At 36.0% G+C, this 23,572-nt stretch overlaps 1 protein-coding gene across 2 annotated transcripts in view; it reads left to right on the forward strand.

The window, feature by feature from the left end:
• TMEM39A (transmembrane protein 39A) overlaps positions 1-22,839 on the forward strand; it is a 35,763-nt gene extending 12,924 nt beyond the window's left edge. For both annotated transcript variants that reach the window (XM_016140132.2, XM_036219065.1), the window contains 6 exons: positions 2,582-2,665; positions 6,688-6,842; positions 16,422-16,770; positions 17,571-17,758; positions 19,649-19,769; positions 22,356-22,839. In XM_016140132.2, coding sequence (XP_015995618.1) covers positions 2,582-2,665; positions 6,688-6,842; positions 16,422-16,770; positions 17,571-17,758; positions 19,649-19,769; positions 22,356-22,589 — 1,131 coding nt within the window. In that variant the 3' untranslated portion in view covers positions 22,590-22,839. The remainder of the gene's footprint in view (positions 1-2,581; positions 2,666-6,687; positions 6,843-16,421; positions 16,771-17,570; positions 17,759-19,648; positions 19,770-22,355) is intronic.
• The last annotated feature ends 733 nt before the right edge of the window (positions 22,840-23,572 follow it).

Below are 23,572 nucleotides of genomic sequence, written 5' to 3' on the forward strand. Positions count from 1 at the left end.
TGAATCTTAAAGGGGCCTGAATCAGTGAGCTGTTCAAAGATAAATGGGCTGCCAGAGACCTAGTTACTTCCCATCACTGAAGGTGTGTTCAAGCAGGTGGCAACCTGATGGGGATCTCTAAAAGGGCCTTATACCTCAACTGGTGGTCTGTCTCTCAAGTTTTCTTCTATTCATGTCAGATTCAGAAATTTGACACATTTATAGATTAGGTTTTTCTTTTTCCATTCCAATATCTTAATAATTATCAAAAAGAAAATGTAGACACCCGAACATGTAAAGTATCATTCTAGCAATGAGTCGAATATGTCTTACCCGTAAGAAACATAAAAGCTAGAAGGGGTATAGTAAATTATTCAGAATAGTCAGGAGAAAAGAGCTCTGATTAATCAAATATTCAGGATTATAGAGAATTAATCATAAGTAGATAACCAGTTTTCAGTGATTAAGAATATAGCAAACTTTGCTGAACTGTTGTTCATTAGGCACTTAAATCTTTTGATGTGAAAAAATGCCTTAGATGGACTGGTGGTGCATAAAGAAGATCCCCAGATATTAGCTAAGGAGTCTAGTGAATTGTTTTGGAGGAGTTGATAAGCAAGGAGTATCTCAAAACTAAGCAGGAGTAAATATTAGAATCCAAAACAGAGAGGGAAAAAGAAATAATCTGAGGAGTGTACTATAAGCCACTTTCTTGACATCCTAGCTGCTCTGCCTTTAAAATGTATCCCAAATCTGGCCAGTCCATCTCCATTGCTACTGACCCTGTTCAATTTGTAATCATTTCTCACTTGAATCAAAAGCAATAGCTTCTTAATCTTGTCCCACTGTAATATATTCTCTACAGTAATCAGTGTGAGCTTTCTAAAATACAAATACAATAACACCCTTTGCCTAAAACACTTATGTGACTTCCCATTAGGGAAAAATATATATGAACTCTTACCTTTTGTTGCTTGTTACCTCCTTTCAGCCTTTTTGATGATTTTCAAACACACCAGGTGTGTATTTTTCTGCCTTTGGGCCGCCGTCATCTGCCTGGGGCTCTATGCCCCTAGATCTTGTGGTTACTGGGGCTTTTTTGTTATTTAGCTTTCAACTAAAATGGCACCTTCTCAGAGATATCCTCCCTAACCACTAATTTAAATTGGCTCTACACCTCCTTTCCCAGTCATTATCTGGCACTGTTTTATTTCTTACCCGCAGTTGTAACTATTTGAAATGCTTTTGCTTCTTAGCTTATTTATTGTCATTGTTCTTCCCCCTTAAACAGATTATTAAAGATAAAGGTTTAGCTGCTGTAACAGGGTGGATAAAACAAAAGTTTATTTTCCTGTTAAATAAAAATTAAGTTATATAAGGCCAGTGTGACAAAATCTTTGTATCTGTTGTTCTAGCACCCCCAACATGCTTCTTCCAAGCCACAGTCCGAAGTAGCTGCTCCAACTGCTGTCATCACATCTAGCTGGCAGGAAGGAGGAAAAGAGAAAGAGACAGCTTCTTCCTTTAAGAACAAGGCTTGGAAATTGTGCACATCACTTCCCCTTTCTTAGCTACAAGTAGTTTTTGCAAGGGTACCTGGAAAATGAACCTTTAGTTAGCTAGGAGTCATTGTCTAATTCTACTGTGATGGAAGAAGAGACAACTAGTAATCTCTGCTATCACCTTGCCCTTTTACACCACGGTAAAAAGTAAGAGCCAGAATAGCAGAAACTATGTCTGTCAGTCTTCAGTGCTATATCCTCAGTATCAAGAAGAATACTTGGCACATTGTGGGTGCTAGAACATATTTATTGAATGAGTGAGTGAATGAATGAATGAATGAATGAATGGAGAAATACTGCTTTTTATTTTGGAAGGAGAACTGGAAACATATAGACCTTTTGACCATCAGAATGAAAGTACATCCCAGTTTGCTTGTTCCTAATGACTTTTCATTTTTTTTATTACAGTTTATACACACACAGACACACACACACACACACACACATACACACACATATGTAGTCAGAACTAGAAGGAATCATGTATAGCATCTAGGTAATGCTATCATTTTATAGGAAGAAGAGGTCAAATATAAGACATGTTTCTAAATCAAAGTAAGGAGAAAGACAATGTAATTGATGTATCAGCTAGTAGAGAGTTTAGGTGAGTAGATTTACCAATTAGATTAACATAAACTTACATCAAGAGAGACCAACAACTACTTCCTAAAGACTAGGAATTCCAACTGATTAAATTTGACACATAAATATGGCATTTTAGAGAAAGCAGTCTTGCCATAATTCTGCACTTTATCACTTGTTAACCTAAAGCTGTAATCATTTTGTTTTAATACAGTAAACTTTCAAAAAAAGGGGGAGGATTACATTCCAGGTAGTTTAAGTGTTTGAAAAGTTAAAGCAACTTGTCATGAAAGGAGAAGTAGAAGATAGGTAGTCTCTTCAAGATCTCTCAAGTTCCTGTGGTTTGTAAGTGTAAGGTGATCTAAGGAAGATCCTTTGAGGGAGCAAACCTCTTCATGTAATAGTTACAACTGGATACACGTATTTCTTTCTGATGAAGTTATTTGTTTCTCTTATAGAATTTTCATCTCATTGATTATCACTTGGCAGCATTCATCACAGTGATGCTTGCAAGGAGGCTTGTGTGGGCCCTCATCTCAGAGGTAACAACAGCTCATTGACTATATTCTATCACTTGTAGCTAGAGTTAGGTGCTTGAATAGGTTCAGATTGAAAAGCTGAAATGTCCAAATATAATTTGAATACAGTTCTAAATTAATTTATTTACTCCAATGTTAATTGTGCTAATTCTTTTTAAAAGGCTTTCCTATAGTACATTTAAAATTCAGGTGTGCTATAACTCATGAGAACTGTTAGAAATCTCATGTCCAGTTGGAGCTTATATCTGGCTTCCAAGTTCTTCGGTACAATCTTTCTAATTTTAATAGTTACAGTAAAAATAGGATGAATTTTAGATAATTTGATATAAAGAGGTTTTTTTTGTAAATAATTACATTTAAAACATTGCTTCAAGTAACATTCACTTGAAATTATTTATATACTCTTTGTGGAATTGCTAGCAAGTGACATTCGAGTTAATTAAAATTTGAAATTTTAAAATGACAGCATTCAAATTGCCATAAGACTAATTTTGAAGATTAGAATCTAAGTTTAGTGGTCAGTGGAGGAAAGAATTAGGACATTATTAACATAACCTTTTTTAAAATTAAGAGTTGTTAATAGAATTGGCCATTGGTATCATTTTTTATATATTTCTAAATTCCAGTGAGAAAGGGAGGTAAATGTGTTTTCATAAGATTTTGTTGTCTTGTGCCCTACAAATGGTTACAAAAACAAAAAAATGTTAGCTAAAGTGGCTAATAATTTCAACCTTGAAGTTTCTGATTCAGTGTGAAATTTTAAGTGAATAATTCTACAATCACAGGTAACTGAGAGTCAGCTTTTTTTCTTCTGTAACATATATGGGAGGTCTTTGTGTCGATAAGCTATAATTTTCAGGAACCTTACTTCTGTAAACAGAGTAATTGCAAATATTAAGTCATAATCTGAAAGCCATTTGAACTTAACTGAAAAGCATTGGTAGTAGGATCATCTGTTTTTCACAGTGGGAAGGGCTGTTTATACCCTTATCTCCCAGGTTCTTTATTTAGGTCATGAAAATAGATGCTTACTTTTGGGTGTATGGAGAAACTATGTTCTTTATTTAGAGGAACTCAGTGGAGTTTTATGTTTACATCTTAAAATAGTCAATGATTTTGACTATTTTGTTTTTATCTTAATTTTGTTTCATTTCTTCAGTTACTTAGAAATAGTACTGTGTATGTCAAATTAGTGTGTCCAGTTAGTGTATAAACCCTTCATAACTGGAGTTTCTGCCTTGGAGCTGCAAGGGCTAAATCTTGAAGTACTCTTGTTTCTTTTACTAATAGTGTCACAATGGTTTAATATAGCTTTTGCATAAGCTTAGTTGGTGAGTGTATTAGCTATTTTCTAAAGAAATCTGTAATTCTTATTGAGAACAAAATACCTAAGCTAATTTAAAACAGAGTTCTAGTCTAAGACTTGACTCTGTACCGTAATGTTCATCAGAAGAGAATGTTTAAATAATGATATATCAACATAATAGAACAGCATGCAGCCATTAAAAAGATGCAGATGTCTTCACATTTTGACCTCTAAGATATTAAATGAAAAAAGAACAGTGTTTAAGGCAGGTAGAAATGTATTTGTTTGTATATGAATAAATAATCTCTGAAAAATATAAATAATGGTCTGCCTAGTTGGTGACTGGGAGACAGGACCAGTACGAAGGAAACTTCACCACAAACACTGTATACATTTTGTATTTTGAGCAGTTTGAATATATTACCTATTCAGAAATTTAAAACAAGAGCTATATAGTGAAACAGTTCTAAAATATTTAAATTCGATTGATGATACCATCATAAATCATCTTTCCTTCTATTTAATGTTGGCCTTTTTTTTTTTTTCCTGCTTATATCATGTAAAGGATTCCCTACTCTGAGAAAGAATAGTCATTTTTAAGGAGAGGCTGGAGGTAATTAATTCAGAAAGCTAAATACTATTCCTCTTCAACTAGGTAGAATCTGTTTATTCACCTCCAGGCCAACTCTATATTTTCCTTATTCCACAAGACCAAAAATCATTCAACTATGATTTCACCAACCTGAGGCAGCTCTCTTTTTAAAATATTGTTTTTCTAAAAGGAAAGTAGTACATTTTATTGAAGAAAACTTGGAAAACAGTTAAATATAAGGCAGAACACTATTAAAAATTACAACCCCATTATTGAGAGAACCACATTTTGGTATATTTTCTTATCTTCATTTTCATACAGAAAATATATATTTGGGGGGCGTTATCTGTATATTGTCTGGATATTTGGGATGTTATCTGTATACAGTTTTATGTCCTATACTTCTCACTCAATATAGTGTTAGGAGTATTTTTCTACTTCTTAACCTGGCTAACTCTTGCTTATCCTTTAGATTGCAGCTGAAATATCACTCCCTCAGGAAGCCTTCTTTAGGTTAGGTCTTCTGTTATTTGTTCTCTCTAGCAGCCTACTCTTTTCCTGTAGCACTCATCACAATTGTAAAAATGATTATTTGTGTAAATCTTAAGTTTAATATATGTCTTTTGGTTGGGCAGCCTCATAAAGACAGAAATCTTTTTAGTCTTGGTTACCACTCTTTTCCCAGGACCTGGTATAGTATAGGTCACACATAGCACAGTGTTTAAAAGCTTGAACTCTGGAATAAGGCAAAAATGATAAATACATCCAAGCTCTGCTGCTCTGGTGACATTGGGCAGAAGCAGCTTTTTTTATTTCTAACTCTATAAACTTTTGAGAATGGAGGAAATGAATTAATTTCAGTGACTTAAATACCTTCCCTAGGCTTTGAAACATGAGGGCCATTGGCATGAAATATGTAACAGGGGAGTGATATGCAACTATTTGCCCTGCTCTGGCTGAGAACAGCTTTAGCCTATTTGTTTAAAGTTTGAGGCTTAAGCAGTTCATAATGGTATTAAATGCAACTGTTCCTTTGCATTTATAAGTAACTATATAAATAGTATCTATTACATATAATAAATGCTATGTAGTATGTTGGGTAAACTAAGAAATGGATATATAGGAGGGACCTGCAAAGCTCCTTATCCTTTCCCATGTGCTATTGACTCCAGATAAGTTTTTTCCTTTTCCTGGGTTCTGATACTGCTGTTTTGGAGGTTATAGGAATCTAGCATTTTCTCCACATTTTGCTCATTCTCTCCTAGTTCATTTTGAAAGAAATGACATTGCAGAGCTTCAAGTTTAGACAAGTATGTTTTCTTACTATATTTAGCCATTTTAAAATTTGGGATTAAAGAAGAAGATTTGAACAACAGTGTATAAAGAATTAGAAGTGATTGTACATTATTTCCATGTTTGTAAAAGTCAAAAAAGGAAACTTACATAGAAATTTGTCCAGGAAGATATGATTATTTTTTGAAGCTTTAGTAATTTATTAAACATTAATTCAGCAAACAGATTGAAAGAACAGTTAAAAAAAAAAAAAACTGTTGCTGCTTTTGAGGCCATTATAAGTTAGTCCAAATTCAGATAAGTTTAGAGTCTAGCTACCTTTATGTACATAGAAATCACTTGGTAGGTTGTTAAAATCCAGGTTCCTTGACTTGCGATTTTGTACGCTACATCTGCTGAGGGAAATCATTAGGAATTTGCATGGTTAGTAAGCAGCCTAAGTAATTCCGATAAATGTGGTTCATAGACCATACTTTGAGATACCCCAATGTAAAAAAATTAGATAATATAAGAACTTAAAGGAAGTCTGTATGAGTTCCTATGGGAATCCAAGGAAGAAACAACTAACTGTCTGGAGATATCTGAATCTTCAAGAATGAGGAAGATGAGGTGGGGTAGGGCAGGTTTTTTTTCTTCCTTCCTTCCTTCCTTCCTTCCTTCCTTCCTTCCTTCCTTCCTTCCTTCCTTCCTTCCTTCCTTCTTTCCGTCAGTCCATCCGTCCGTCTGTCTTTCCTCACAGTTTATCGTCCATTAAATGTAAATCTTTATTTGAGTCATATTTCTTTTGAATAAGGTCATTTATAAAATGTTCTATTGGTGCTTCCAAACCTGCAGGCCACAAAGGCAGGTGCAGCATCTATGATTCACTACATGGTTCTGATATCAGCTCGCTTGGTGCTACTCACTTTGTGTGGATGGGTACTTTGTTGGACACTCGTCAATCTCTTCCGAAGCCATTCAGTCCTCAACCTCCTTTTTCTTGGCTATCCGTGAGTACTCCAGTTTTACCATTTTATTGTAACTCTTTTAAGAAATTATTTGGATTATGCAAATGATAGCGTAGAAGAGGGGAAAATGAAATTTCTCAAATAGAAACTAAGAGTTCAGAAAATTCACTGAGCATATTGTTTTTGAGATTCGTCCATTTGGTTGCATGAGTCAGTAATATTTCATTATGTGAATATACCACAGTTTGTTTATTTTCTTATTTTTGGAAACCTGGGTTGTTTTCAGTTTGGAATCATTATTAAAATAAAATTGTTATGCATATTCTTACACAAATCTTTCTTATAAAGTTGTTTTCATTCTTGGGCAAAATATCCAGGAGTAGCATGACTAAGCCATAGGTAGAAATATGTTTAGTTTTATAAGAATCTACCAGAACTTTTTCCAAACAAGTTGTGTCATTTTATCCTCCTGCCAATTCTGTAAGAGTTCTGGTTGCTCCACATTTTTGCCAGCATCTGATGTTCTTTTTTTTTTTTTTTTTTTTAATTTTCACATTTCTGATGGGTATATAGTGGTATCTTATTTTACATACTGGCTTATTAAACTAATTACTTTTGCATAACTTGTATTCCTTTGGCTAATACTTTCTTCATGGAATGTTAATAGATGCCAAACTTATTGAGCTCTTTTAATGTGCTAAGTGCTGGGCTAGGTTCTTCCACTCAGTGAAATCATCACAATAACACAGGAGGCAGTGTATTTAGTCTGCTATGACAGATCCAGCATATATTAGTGACTTAAAAGGGTTAGAAGTTTATTCCTGTCTCTGTACAGTATGTGTGTAAGTCATCTTGAATAGCTGTGGCAGCTCCATGGTATCTGGACCCAAGCCCCCGCTATCTTTTTGCTCTCTAACAGGATAGATTATAAGGGAGGCTGGATAATTAAGTCTTTAGTAAGGCAACTGTATCCCAATTAAAAATTCTGTTGCTGTGGAAGAACAGGAGAACAGTGGTATTGGCAATTAGCAGTCTTTGCCACAGATTAAGAGAGGGATCTTTGGAAACATGGTGGAGTGAGAGACATCCCCAGATCTCTCCCTTTGAAACAACAATAACCTGAACATCTAACTCAACAAAAAACACCCAAACTGCACACCAGCATGTCTAAGCGTGGGATCTGCGCATAAGAGCTAACACAAGTCAGAACCCCAGGTGGTAGACTGGGAGAAATAAAGAAGCTGCCTCTCGCAGCACAGGAGCTCCCTATAAGAGGAGGGTGAGGGGAGAAGCAGCGGTGAGTTCTCTTAACAGCCTTGCCTGGGAAAGCTGTGAGCTCCTCGCAGCCGGTGGCAGGGCTCAGTCAGCAGAGAAGAGGGACAGCATAAAAACAACAGTTGATTTTTATCGACCGCGGTTGCAAAACTGAGGCTGAGCCACAGCCCCCAACCCCCAACCCCCAACCCAGAGGGTCCCTCCCCCAATACCCTCTGAGACCAAATACCGCGAAGCCCCGGGGGAATCTGAGCAAACACTACCGAAAATGTTGCTAACACTGACAGGGACTGAAACTGAGGGTAACGATCGTGATTAAATATCTATCAGAAAATAAAAAAGCATTTTTAAGGCTTTATATAAAGCAAGGTTCCAAGAAGTTTAGATGCCATCTACTGGAAACCAAAAGAAAAGCACCTTCTTTGCAGCAGGCTAAAGCGAGACCTTTATATAAAAAATGTTTCTGGAGAAACAGCAGAATACATTACCATTAATGCCAAGGTGGAGAAATAGTCCATTAAACACCATGTGACAAGGCATCTCAGAAAGAAAGAGAAAAATCTCCAGAAAATAAGCTTAAAAACATAGAAATATGCAACTTAAATGACAGAGAATTTAGGATGTTACTTCTGAAAAAACTCAATGAGTTCTGAAACAGGTCATATCAACAATTTCAAGAATTGAAAAAATACATAGATGAGCAGAGCAAGGAGATTGAAACCCTCAAAAAGAACCAAATAGAACTTCTGGAGATGAAGAACACACTGCAAGAGTTGAAAAATGAAATAGCAAGCTTGAGAAATAGAATTGACCAAATGGAGAAAAGATCAGTGATATCGAAGACAGAAATCTAGAAATAAATGAGAAGAGATTAGAGATAAACCGAAGAATGAAAAATAATGAAAGAGAAATTCAAGAACTAGCTGATACTATCAGGGGAGGAAACATAAGAATAATGGGCATTATCAAAGGTGAGGAAAAGGAGCAGGGATAGAAAGCATTTTCAGACAAATAGTTGATGAGAATTTCCCAAATCTAAGGAATGAGCTGGAGCTTAGAATTCAAGAAGTCAACAGAACACCCAGTTATCTCAACCCAAAAAGGCCTTCACCAAGACACATTATATTAAAATTATCAAAAATCACAAAGACAAGGACAGAATTCTCAGGGCAGCCAGGGAGAAGAAAATGGTAATTTATAAAGGAAAACCCATTAGATTATCCTCAGACTTCTCAGCACAAACCTTATAAGCCAGAAAGGAATGGAATCAAATATTTAAACCAGAAAGTGAAAGGAACTACCAGCCTCGAATAATGTGTCCAGCTAATTTCTCCTTTAGATTTGAAAGAGAAATTAAGACCTTTTCAGACATGCAAAAATTGAGGAAATTCTCCACTACAAAGCCTGAACTACAGGAAATACTGAAAGGGGTCAGCTTACCTAAAACAAAATGATTAAAAAAAAACATAATTAGGAGTAAGGTGACTAGCAGGCAAATAGAAGCAGAGGAGTGCAACTCTTACTAAGAACAGGACATTATAAGCTTAAATAATAAGATAATTGTTATAACAAGATAGTAATGAACGTTCAGCATACATAGGGACAAATTGAGACAACAGTGACCGGAAAAGGGAGGATTCAAAGATACAAATTTCCAAAGGGGTATGGAGATAAGGCATGTGCAGAAGAAAATGGTGACTGTATATACATAATTATCCTTTACATATTTGTAATGGTAACCACACACCAAAGATTTAAAACTGAAGTATATAAAGTAAAACAAGAAGAACCAGAGGCAAAACCCAAAAAAGCCAACCAAAATAAAGAAAACAAAAACACAAGGACAAGGAAACAATGGAAACATCAAGCTACCAGAAAGCAAAAGATAAAATGGATATAAGAAGGCCTCATATGTCAATAATTACCCTAAATGTAGGTGGAATGAACTCACCAATAAAAAGGCACAGAGTTGCAGATTGGATCAAAAAACAAAATCCAACCATATGCTGCCTCCAGGAGACACATCTCAGCTCCAAAGACAAATATAGACTCAAAGTGAAAGGGTGGAAAATGATATTTCAAGCAGAGGGCATTCAGAGAAAAGCAGGAGTAGTGGTACTAATATCAGATGAAATAGACTTCAAAATAAAAAAGGTAAAGATACTGAGGCACACTTCATAATAATAAAGGGAATCATACACCAAGAAGACATAACACTTATTAATATCTATGCTCCCAATCAGGGAACCCCAAATATGTAAAGCAATTACTAACAGAACTAAAGGGAGAAACAAACCAAAACACTATCATAGTAGGGGTCCTAAATACCCCACTATCGGATATGGACAGATCATCCAAACAAAATCAATAAGGAAGTAACATCCTTAAATGATACCTTAGACCAACTGGACGTAATTGACATTACAGAGCCTTCCATCTTCAAATAGCTGCTTATACATTCTTCTCTAGCGCACATGGAACATTCTCAAGGATTGACCACATACTGGGACACAGAGATAGCCTCAACAAATATCAGAGGGTTGAAATCATACCAACCATATTGTCTGATCATAATGCTTTGAAACTAGAGATCAACTGCAGAAAGAAATCAGGAAGAACCACAAATACATGGAGATTAAACAATTCCTGCTACTGAAGAATAACTGGGTCAGGGAAGAAATAAAAAGATCAAGGATACATAGAAATGAATGATATTGATAGTACAACATATCAAAATTTTGGGACATGGCAAAAGCGGCCATAGAGGAAAGTTCATATCATTACAGACCTACCTCCAAAAACAAGAACAAGCCCAAATAAACCACCTAACGCTTTATCTTAAAAAACTAGAAAAAAAAGAACAAATGAAGCCTAAAGTCAGCAGAAGGAAATAAATAATCAAAGTTAGAAATTGAAAACAAACAAACAAAAAACAATAGAAAAAATAAACACAACAAAGAGCTGGTTCTTTGAGAAGGTTAATAAAGTTGACAAATTCCTGGCTAGACTCACTAAAGGAAAAAGAAGGGACACAAATAAACAAAATCGGGGATGAAAGGGGAAATTACGACTGATCACAGAAGTACAAAGGATTATACAAGAATACTATGAAAAAATATATAACACCAAATTTAATAACCTAGAAGAAATGGACCAGAACTTAGAAAAACACAACCTTCCTTGACTGAACCAAGAAGAACTGGAAAATCTAAATAGATGGATCAGCATTATGGAAATTGAAACAATCATCAAAACCTACCAAAACGTAAAAGTCCAGGATCAGGTGGCTTCACCAGTGAATTCTACCAAACATTCAAAGAAGGTTTAATACCTGTTCTCCTCACTCTCTTCCAAAAAATTGAAGAGGAGGCAATACTTACCAACTCATTTTAAGAGGCCAATATACTCTGATACTAAAACCTGGTAAAGATAACACAAGAAAACTGCAGACCAATACCTCTCATGAACACAGATGCAAAAAATCCTAAATAAGATACTAGCAAACCGAATACAGCAACATTAAAAATATTATACACAATGATCAAATGGTCTTTATCACAGGGACACAGGGATGATTCAACATATGCAAATCGATTAATGTGATACACCACATAAATTAAAAAATAAGAATCATATCATATCAATAGATGCAGATAAAGCTTTCGACAAGGTACAGTGTTCATTTATTATCAAAACACTTAACAAAATTGGTATAGAAGGAAAGTACCTTAACATAATAAAGGTCACCTATGACAAACCCTTAGCCAACATTATACTTAATGGTGAAAAACTAAAAACCTTCCCTCTAAGATCAAAAACAAGATAAGGCTGTCCACTACTGCCACTGTTATTCAGTATAGCATCGGAGGTCCTAATGAGTGCAATTAGGCAAGAGAAAGATATAAAAGGCATCCAAATCGGAAACGAAGTCAAACTGTCACTATTTGTGGATGACATGATTCTCTATATAGAAAACCCTAAAGACTCCACAAGAACACTACTATAAACGATAAGCAAATACAAATAGTCTCTGGATACAAAATCAATGTTCAAAAATCCATAGCGTTCCTATACTCTAACAACGAAGTGTCAGAAAAAGAAGTGGAAAAAATAATTCCTTTTGCAATTGCTGCAACAACAAAAAAATAGGAATAAATTTAATAAAATATATGAAGGACCTATATAATGAAGACTACAAGACCCTATTAAAAGAAATCGAAGCAGATACAAAGAAATGGAAAAATTCTTTGTTTTTAGATTGGAAGACTCAACATAGTTAAAAGGACCATATTACCTAAAGCATTATACAGATTTAATGCAATCCCCATCAAAATTCTATCGGCAATTTTTAAAGAAATAGAACAAAAAATCATCAGTTTCATGTTAGCACAAAAGACTCCAAATTGCCAAAGCCATTCTGAGAAAAAAAAAAAACGAGGCTGGAGGCATCACTCTACCCGACTTCAGATTATACTACAAAGTGACAGTAATCAAAACAGCATGGTATTGACAGCAAAACAGACACATGAATCAATGGAATAGAATCCAGAATCCAGAAGTAATCCCGTATTTATATGGGCAAGTAATTTTTGACAAAAAAGCCAAAGACATACAGTGGAGAAAGGAAAGCCTCTTCAGTAATTGGTGCTGGGAAAACGGGAAAGCCATCTGCAAAAGAATGAAACTAGACTATTGTCTATCACCAGACCAAAATTAACTCAAAATGGGTTAAGGACTTGAATATAAGACCTGACACAATAAAATGCATAGAAGAAAACATAGGAACTAAACTCAAAGACCTTGGACTTAAAGACGTTTTTATGAATTAAGAAATTTAAAAACTTTCCCATGGTCAGACAGTTAGTGAAAATGTCTCAGGTCTTTTTGATTCCAGAGCCCTTGTGTTAACCATTACACATCTAGCCAATAAAGTGTGGTTCCCAAAACAGCAGCATCAGCATTTCCTGAAAATTAGTTAGAAACAGAAATTCTCAAAATCTGCCCCAAACCTACTGAAACAGAAACTCTGAAAGTAGGGTCAAGGAAGTTGTCTTTTAACAAGCCCTCCAGATGATTCTGATGCTTGTTCAAGCTTTAGGCTTCTGCAGTTCATAATGGTATTCATTCAACAGTTTCTTTGCATTTGCAAGTAGCTATATGAATAGTATACATTGCATATGTTCTTTCTCCTTGCCTTCATAATATGCTACAAAGTATGTTGGTTAAACTAAGAAATGGATATATAGGAGGGACCTGCAAAGCTCCTTATCCTCTCCTATGTGCTAGTGGCTCCAGAGAATCATTGTTTTATCCCATTTTTGATGCTGAAGTATAAGCATGAATTTATATGGGTAGTCACATAGCATAATCAAAGCATAATCAGATTGTGTAGGCAAGGAGAGCAAGAAAGACTTTATATTGGTATTACTATGAGTAGGTTTAATTTTATTGCTTAAACACTTATTAAGGTACTTATTAACTCAATTCATTAATATTACCCTTTTTCCTACAAAGTGAATTTTCTGTCATAAACATTTTTCACGATTCAGATTTCTTATAAGGTATATTATATTTTACATCATTTGTTTCAGTATTTTTAAATTAATATTTCAGCTGCTTGAATTAGAAACAAATGATTTAGTTGTTCTATTTACCAACAATATTTGATTGAATCAGAAGATTAATTGTATCTGATTTGAAAGGCTAATTTTGGATATACGAGGGAATATTTTGATTCAGGTTTAAGAACGTTACCATCATCAAAAGAGCTAGCAAACTTTCATTTCATTTTAGGTATATAAGGAAGCTTACTTATTCTTGGAGGATCTCCATACTCCTGTAAAACAATGAAATAAACATGTAATTTAAACTAATTTTAAGTTGAAATATATTTATCTTCTTTACTTTTTAAAAGTTGTATGATGTGACTTTTATCTAACTTCAATTTAAAAATTAAATGTGAGAAATTTAAAATACTGGACAATGGCAATAACTACATTGTTATTTTCTTACTTATTAGTGGATTAAAAAAGAAAGGGACTTTTCTGTCTCCTCTCTTTTTTAAATTTGGTTTTCAATTAGCTTCTCAGTTTAGGATAAATTAGTCCAAAGACTAACAGTTTAGCTCATACATTTATCTGGAGTATGTTCACTATTCTCCACAATCCTTGCTATAACATTCTGAATCTCCATCTGATCTTCTGGTAACCCATTGTTGCCCTCCTCCATTCCATTTTTCATTGTAGCTAGAATGATTTTCCAAATGGAAGTTGAATCATTTTACTGACCTCGTTTAAAATCCTTTGATGAATTATTTCCTCTACCTACAGAGCACACCATGATCTAAGCCTTCGATGCTACCTTTCCAGTTTCTTTCACTCTACCCCATAGTAGTTATCTGGTTATCTATTGCCACATAATGCTGGAACAAACAGCCACAAAACCATGGTAGCATACAGCAATATGTATTTATTATATATGTGTTGGGGTCAGCTGGAAGTCAGGAGGCTTTCCTGATCTTAGTGGGGCTCAGTCTCATATGTAGAATTGACTGGCTGTTAGTTTAGGTAACTAGGACAACTCAGCTCTGTTCCACATGTTGTTGATGCTCTGGCAGACTTCCCTGGACATTGTCATATGAAACTGACAGTGGCAAGAGAGCAAGCCTCAGTGTGCTGACATCCCTTTGGCCAAGATATGTTTTATCATCGAGGCAATTTATGGGGATAGGGCAGGATCACCTCACTCACAGAATGAGAGCTATACAGTTACCTGGCAAGGGGTGAGACTAGAAGGACCAGTAAAGAAATGGGACCATCATTGCAGTCTACCATACACCCCAACCTTATACCCATATCCCTACACATGCAGATTGTCTTTCAGCAGTGTTGAACTTACAGCCTTCTCTGGCCTTCCCAGTTTTGCATATGTGAATGCTTTGGTCTGGTATTTCTACATTTACCTCCCCACCACCACCACCCTACTACTCCAAGGCACATTTACAGTAGATGGCTTTCCCGTTTTCCCAGCACCAATTACTGAAAAGGCTTTCTTTTCTCCACTGTATGTCTTTGGCTTTTTTGTCAAAAATTATTTGCCCATATAAATACGGGATTACTTCTGGATTCTGGATTCTATTCCATTGATTCATGTGTCTGTTTTGCTCATCCTTTCTTCCTCTATAGAGGAACAAGTGACATTTGTTAATTTTTTCATGAAATATAACTAAGACATCTTTTTTATTTGCTGTTTTTCATTTCTGAATTTTTGTCAGTGAAATAACCATTTTATTTACAATACTGGTGTTACAGTATGGATGTTACTTAATGAGGACTTAGGGCAGTATTTTAAAGTTTTTTAAGGAACCAAAGGTTGGAATAACTACAAGAAGTTATGAAAAGTTTCAAAAATACTCAATCTTTTAATCACATAATTCTCCTTTTAGAAATTTATTTATTGTACTTCTAGAATTTTTTTCATTAGTGCATCAAATATTTATTTAGTACCTAGTATGTTTCAGCCCCTACTCTAGGCATCAAGGATATAGCAGTGAATTAAGCACACTAAAATCTCTAGTTCATGGAATTTACATTGTAGTGAGGGGAAGATAGAACAAGGGGGGAAAAAAGCAAAATAAAAAACCCAGTACACATGTAAAATATATGGAATGGTAAGATCTGTGGAGAAAAATAACCTGGCAAGGGGTACTAGAAATGCCCATGGGAGTCGGGTGGCTGACATAGTGGAGAGGCAGGGGAGCCCCTCACTAAGAAGGGAAAACTGGGTATAAAAGGCAGCCCATTGGAAAATTACCAGATAGACACCAAGATCTGTGTAGGAAAGTGCTTATCCCATTGATATGTACGGTAGTAGAAAATAAGAAACAGCCTACATTTCCAAAAAGAGAGAAATGGGTAAATTATGGTACATCTATATGAAAATACTATAGTATCTTTAAAAATTATCAAAGAAAAATATTTAATGATAATAGAAAATGCTCAAGAGATCCAAAGTGAAAACAGAAGGATACAAAACTGTTTATACTGTATGAGGCTAAACATACAAAAGAAAAAGTGTAAAGTCTGTGTACCCAGTTATAAAAATGATTATTGATAAGTTATTTATATTTTGTCATTGTGATTTTCTGTAATTTCCTCTAATTCTACCTTGGATATATATTGCCTTTGTGGGAAGAAATTAGTTAAAGAGCTTTCCGAATAATGAATTTACCATCAGCAAAGTCTGCATTATGTTATGTTTACCCATGACTCTTTTACTCACATAGTTATAAGATCTGATCTTAGGTGGCATCTGTGGTCTCATTTTCATGTTCACCTTTCTCTGCAGGTTTGGTGTTTATGTTCCTCTCTGCTGTTTCCACCAAGACAGTAGAGCTCATCTTCTTCTCACAGACTATAACTACATGGTTCAGCACCAGGCAGTAGAGGAAAGTGCCTCAACTGTGGGTGGCTTAGCCAAGTCCAAAGACTTCCTCTCCTTATTGCTGGAGTCTCTAAAAGAACAGTTTAATAATGCCACACCCATCCCCACCCACAGCTGCCCCCTATCTCCAGACCTCATTCGCAATGAAGTAGAATGTCTGAAAGCAGATTTCAACCACAGAATCAAGGAAGTTCTCTTCAACTCCCTCTTCAGTGCCTACTATGTTGCGTTTCTGCCCCTGTGTTTTGTGAAGGTAAGTGGGTACTTGCTTTTATGTGCTTCCTGGATTTGTGTGTGAATGACTTAAACTGGGTATTTCTTATTTAATCCCCCTTTTCTCTGTCTCCCCTTTGGCAGCCTGGATGGTGGAGTTCGGCTGCAACTGGAGTGCACTAATACCGCTCCTGGTTGGCGGATAGGTATTTCCATATATGTGATGCACCCGTGGTGGACCCCTCTTTTTTCCCTTTCCTTTTTTTTTTTTTTTTCTCCAGTTTTTTTTTTTTTTTTTTTTCAGTTTCCCGGGAGAATAAAACTTGTACTTATAATAAAATCAGTATGAAGTAGCTTAAGATGACCAAGGTTTCTGTAAAGTTTAGCCTACTGTGGTTGATCTTAACATGGTTATCAGGCGTTTCCTTGATTTTAATCTAACCTTTATCTAAACTTCCGTTTACTTCAGTAGAAAAGAAAAATGGTCTGGATGTCACTTGGGCCCAAAATCTTTTGGGACATTTTAATGTCCTACTTCACCCATTGAGAAGGATACCTGCAGCCGGAGTGGTCATTCACAGAGAGCACTCACTTCTTCTAGAAAGGAAACATTTAAAATATAATTGCCTCTCCCTCCCAACCCTAACTCATACAGCCAGAAAGTCAGGTTGAAGGATTTTGGAAGACTCTGCTCTTGAACTTTCTGCGTGGACAGCAGGACTACCAATGCATGTGTGACTCAGTGTGGCATTTGTCTGCAGGGCATATGTACATGCACCCGTCTCTGCCTTCTTGCCCACCAGTGCATGGATCATTTTTCTCTCTTCTGATCTCTTCCAGAGTACCCAGTACTATGACATGCGCTGGTCATGCGAGCACCTCATTATGGTGTGGATCAATGCTTTTGTCATGCTCACCACACAACTGTTGCCATCCAAATACTGTGATTTGCTACATAAATCAGCTGCTCATCTGGGCAAGTGGCAGAAGCTCGAACATGGGTCCTACAGCAATGCTCCACAGCACATGTGAGTAGGCTAGAGAGTAAAACCATATAACACCTTGCTACATGCTGCTGATCATGTTTATTTGCTTTGTTTGTCATTCTCGTTCTTGGCTTTGAACATTTAATGTTTATTTTTTGTGTACATGGATGCTTGTCATCACTCTAAAAAATACAGGGGACATTAACTCATTTCCACAACCATCCCAGTCCCTCCTTAATGCCGCCTATCTTTCAACTGCCCAGTCACTAGAGTATCTAATTTGTTTCCCAAGCTATTATCTTGGAGTTTTCTTTCAGTCTTAACCCTTTGTCCAAATTCAGAGAATCATGATATAGTTTTAATTCTCTTTAGAAGACTGTAAAATTCATCTTCTCATCTTCATTGACACAGCTAAATAATTGCTAGCTAATCATCTCATACTTAGGCAGCTGGAATTTGCTTCTCTCATCTTTTAATTCTCATAAATGCACAGTTTTCTAGTAATTTTCCTTATCAGCATTTTTAATTCTTTCTTTTCTTCCTAAACTCACCAAGGAATATTTCTCTGATTTTCCTTTATCTAAATGGAAACTGTCCTTAACTGATTTCTCTCTGAGAAGTTCCTCTCATTGTGTCCCCTTATCAGTCATCTATCTGCATGGTCCCTGTGATCCAAAATTGCTAACTCTAGAACCCTTTTGTTCTCTCACTACTGAGCCCTTCATCATACCTTTCCCTCAGATCTGGACCATCTTCATCTTCCTCCCTTTTATAATTTGAACATTTCACAAATTTCATCACCTAGAAATTCTTTCCTAATTAAGTGGGACAGATTGAGGTGACCTTCCCTTCCCCTCTCCCCCTCAGAGCCCTCCCTTCAATTATCTGCCTTGATGTCTGATACAGATTAGCACAGGCCTTCAAGCCCAGGAACTGAAAGAGATTGGGCCAGGCTGAAAAGAAACCCGACTGTGGGCAAAGGACAAATTTCAATAAAAATTGAAAATACAATCCACAGTACTAGTACTGTACATCTTCAGGCTCCTGATGGCACATGGCCATGAGGTGTATCATCACTTTAATGCTGGTAAGTGTGAGCAAGGCCGACGGAACATTTTCTGAACTGGGAAAGCTTCAGGGTGCTAGAATTTTTTTTAACAAATCTAAAATGCTGTCCCAGTTCTTCCCTTAGGAAACTAACTTTTCCAAAATTAGGAAGAGATGAATTAACTTAGATATTTTAAAAAGCTTAACCTGAAAATTTCCATCCCCACCCATTCCATTACATTGGTGCTGGAAAGAATGAAACTTCTTCCATTACTTTTTTTTTCTAGAGAAACCTCTATAAAAATAAGAAAGCAGTAAAAGGAAAAGTCTGTGTCAGTACCTTGTGTGTCTCTGTGTTCTTCTGTGTAGCTTCTTGCAATATGAAGCATTTGAAGTATGTGATAAACCGATTTTCTATATAGCTTTGGGGATGTAATTCTGCAGTAAACGTCATGTTAGCTTGACAACCTGTTAATATCTCCAAACCACTTTCTCTTCTTGTTTGTCCCCTCTTGTATTTCCACCAATAGACTCTGCTCTCTTGAAATTGAGATATGACAGTCCACATGCTTACACTTGATTTTCTGGCTCATAAATGCCTTACTTACACATTTATTTTTGCTCGTTCTCCTAAGCCTCTTAAGTCCTTTGCCACTGAGTTATCTGTATCACTTTGTACTCTCTCTCTCTCTGTATGCCAATGAAGTTGTAATAACAAATCCTTTTTAACTCCTTCCAGATTGACCATGGAATAACTATTTTCAGAATTCAGGCTCATGAAGCCTTGAATACCTAATTCCTTCCATAGAAATATAGCTGGCGTTGCCAGACATTGTCTTATTTGTAATTGCCAATATACTGACATTGCATTTCTTTCTCCCATAGCTGGTCAGAAAATACAATATGGCCTCAAGGGGTGCTGGTGCGACACAGCAGATGCTTATATAGAGCCATGGGACCTTACAACGTGGCAGTGCCTTCGGATGTATCCCATGCCCGCTTTTATGTAAGTACTAATTATTTCTTTTCAAATATAAACTTAGGGGTGTTATAAGGCCATTCTGTGTGTAAGCACCTAGCAGAGTGTGTGACATATATTAGGAAATTAGTACGTGGTAATTATTGCTGGTACTATAATAATGGCTCCTGTCTTTTGGAAATGTCTTCTGAAAGGCAGTTTGAAAGCTAAATACCATTATCCCAACTTCAGCAGATTGGCTGGTTTCTCTAGTTACATTGGAATTTGTTAAGTCTAGTATTACGCGACACAAGCAGGCAGTTATTTAAGACTTTCTCTTTTCATCTTACAATTTTTTTTGCAACAATTTGGTTTAATGGTATCCTTATTATAGTGTATCTGTTTATCCTTAAGTTATATTTAATATAATAATTTAACGGGGTGGTTTTTTCGTATTTACCTGGACTTCCCCTTTGAATGTCAGACAAATGCCATGATCTGCAGCCTAACTTTTACCTTTTCCTGAATTAAAAGGAAAAAAAGGCTTAAAAGTTTAAAAGGAAAAAGCAATAGACACACACTAAATCCAGCTTCAGTTTCATTTGGATTTACACCTTGGGTTTTGTTCTGTTTGACATTTCAGTTTTCCAGAAATTCTGGCTTTAGGGGGCAGAAGTATTTACTTTAAGAGAAAGGCCACCTGATCAATGGGAGTAGGGAAAAGAAGGTGCGTGCAGGGACTATTTTTAGTTAAAATGTCTATAGAGCAGGATATTGCCTTTGACCGGATATCATATTCTAAAAAAGAATTGGAGATCTTTTTTTGAGATACTTGAATCCCTTTTTCCCACCCATTCTTCCATCCCTCCTAGTTTCTTGTGAGGGTACATGAACTTTCTGGTACTATAGGTGTTTGCTACCAAGGGTCTTTCAATTAAATACTGGGAATTTGCATCCGGGCAGGATGCTTATAAATACCTTGGGGGTGGGGCAGGGTAAGGGTTTAGAAGAACATAGGAAAGATGAAAACCCCTTGAATGAGGAAACTACAAGCATCTCCTTCTAGACTCCTGTGGGACTGCCTTAGGATGGAGGAGTGGACTTAAGTCACAAATACATAAGCATTTGGTTTCTATATAGAATATTTAATTCAGCCAGCTGAATTCCTATGGCCATTAATTATTTCCATTGGGCTTCGCTGTCCCCCTTGAAATCTACGATAACGAGATAATGTATTAGAATTTTCTGCTTGAGAAATAAGCATTTTCCTTGCTAGCACTGGTCAGCCGAAGAATGGGGTGGAATCCAAAGGAAGTTAATCATACTGATTGTGCAGGAAATAAAAGGAAAATCAGTGCTTCTCAAAGTGGTCCTTGGGCGACTTGCATATAAGTCATCTGGTTCACTCTTTAAAAACAGACTTCTGAATCAGAATCTCTGAAGGCTCTCAGGAATTTGCAGTATTTGCATGTTTGGAAATGATTCTTAGCACAAGAAAGTTTGAGAGCACTCTTTAAAATGTGCCTGTGACTTAGAGCTGTTAGAACTTAAAGCCTGCCCTTACCTTTCTTCTCATTCAGTTTATAGCTTATTATCACATTTCATTATAATTCTTATAATTGCCACAGAATCTGAGTTTTTTTGGAATATTAATACTGGGCCAATTTTATACATGATATTATTGGATATCATATAATAAAACCCTAGTTCAGCGTTTTCTTTCTCCTGAAGAAGGACCCTGAGAATGTGGCTACCTTTCAGAGCCGCCATGATAATTTGGCTTTATTCTAAGGTTTGAGCCTTGAGGTCTAAATTAATTTTCAAATGTGTTTATACTACCATTACTGCAGTTTGCAACCCATGATCTCTATCTTTCTATTCATAATACATTTTGGTTAGTAAACCGGGGTTTAGCATCTTGGAGTGAAGAATTTGGTTACAGTGAAAACAGTGAGCTCTATTTTTAGCCAAACTGTAATTCTGACTAATTTTTCTGTCCTCCCTTATTGTCCTGTCTTTGTACACCTACTTCTCAAAATCCAGAAGAAGAAAAAAAAAAAAAACACCAGAAATATATGGTGTAGTTTTGAGTCAGTGACCATTGTGAGTAAACAGTTTAAAGAAAAATTTAAAAATTATTGTATTGATATTTCAATTTGTAATACCTCCCCTTCCTCCCAGACTTGTCTAGTGTAGGTGTTTATGTTTTAAGACCAGCCCACAGACTAACAATGAGTTTTAAATGGTTATTATTTAAGTACCTACTTACTATCCTCACTTTCTGCCTCTTACAAAGTCTAAAATATTTCCCATTTGGTCTTTATCCAGCCCCTGTCTTAGATAAATATACTTTTGGTTATCTGTAATGTATACCTAAGATATAATCTAATAAAAGAGTCCTTTTGGTTATAATTCCTTTTCATGTCTCAGGGCATTGAAATGAAATTTATTTCTTTATTCCTTGAGGAAAAGGGGTTTGGTTCTCTACAGGAATAACCAGCCTGATTGATATTCAATAAGCAGGTCTATTTGTTGCGTGTAGGAACCTGTAAATTTGAAATTTTAGAAAAAAATGTGAGAATAACTACAGTTTGTTTCTGTGAAATAATGTTTTGCTTTTTAACTTCTTTACAGTTTTTATTTCATCGTCCATTAAGGCTGTTAAATCTGCTTATCTTCATTGAAGGCAGTGTCGTCTTCTACCAGCTCTATTCCTTACTGCGGTCGGAGAAGTGGAACCACACACTTTCCATGGCTCTCATCCTTTTCTGCAACTACTATGTTTTATTTAAGCTTCTCCGGGACAGAATAGTATTAGGCAGGGCATACTCCTACCCACTCAACAGTTATGAACTCAAGGCAAACTAACCTGCCTCTCAAAAATGAGGGAGAACTCAGATAAAAAATATTTTCATACGTTCTATTTTTTTCTTGCAATTTTTATAAATATTTAAGATATTTTATATTTTGTATACTATTATGTTTTGAAAGGTGGGAAGGGTAAGGGATATTAAATGTATCCATAAACAAGGTGATGTGATCTTTCATGTGTTAGTATATTTGAATAATATACAAATGAGAGGTATATCTCTCCAGTAAAGATATTGTTTTGTTTGTATGGCTCAGAATAACTCATTCATTTATAAACACATCTCATATATCACTTGGCACAGCACCTTTGGTATGTCTACTTTCCTTTCTATCCTTCTAATTACTTTTAGTCCACAATTGGTGTTATCGCTATAGAAAAGGAGACCAGTGGAGTTGCCTGACAGCACCCATTCTCTTTTTATACAGCTGGCTAATACTATTGGAATACATGAGGAAAAGAGTAGGTTATGGTCCTGAGTAGGATACTCTTTGTTGGCTCCTGGGAGGAAGTATTTCTGAAATAGAGACTCAGTATTCTCTCTTGCCATACTTTTGAATAAGCTTCTATCTGGAAACTGAGGATATTGCTCTCATTTTTCCTGTTCTTTTATTTTTTTGTCTGTAAAGATTTTATTTTTAGCTCTTTGAAATAATGCTTTATAAGACAGAAAGTGCCCATACTCATGAAGGAGATGGTGTATGGCCAGATCAGTGGGAGAAGATGAGTGAGTGCGAAGGCCATGTGGGCTGGAGTGTAGGCCAATTGAAGATGTGGAGTAACTGGAAGAATGGGCGAGTCCTCAGCTCAACAGTTATGGATGCAGTTCTGCAGCATCCCACTTACATTGGCATGTTTGGAGTTATGATTGGAAGTAAATTGTAAAGAGTTCCCTTTTTCATACTCCAGAACCTTCATGTTTGTGAAAACGCTTTTCAGTCTGTTCTTCAGAGGTACCTAGTTGATGTCACTAGTCATCTAA

The sequence above is a fragment of the Rousettus aegyptiacus genome, unplaced genomic scaffold, assembly GCF_014176215.1.
Source record: "Rousettus aegyptiacus isolate mRouAeg1 unplaced genomic scaffold, mRouAeg1.p scaffold_m13_p_4, whole genome shotgun sequence".
Taxonomy (NCBI): Eukaryota; Metazoa; Chordata; class Mammalia; order Chiroptera; family Pteropodidae; genus Rousettus; species Rousettus aegyptiacus.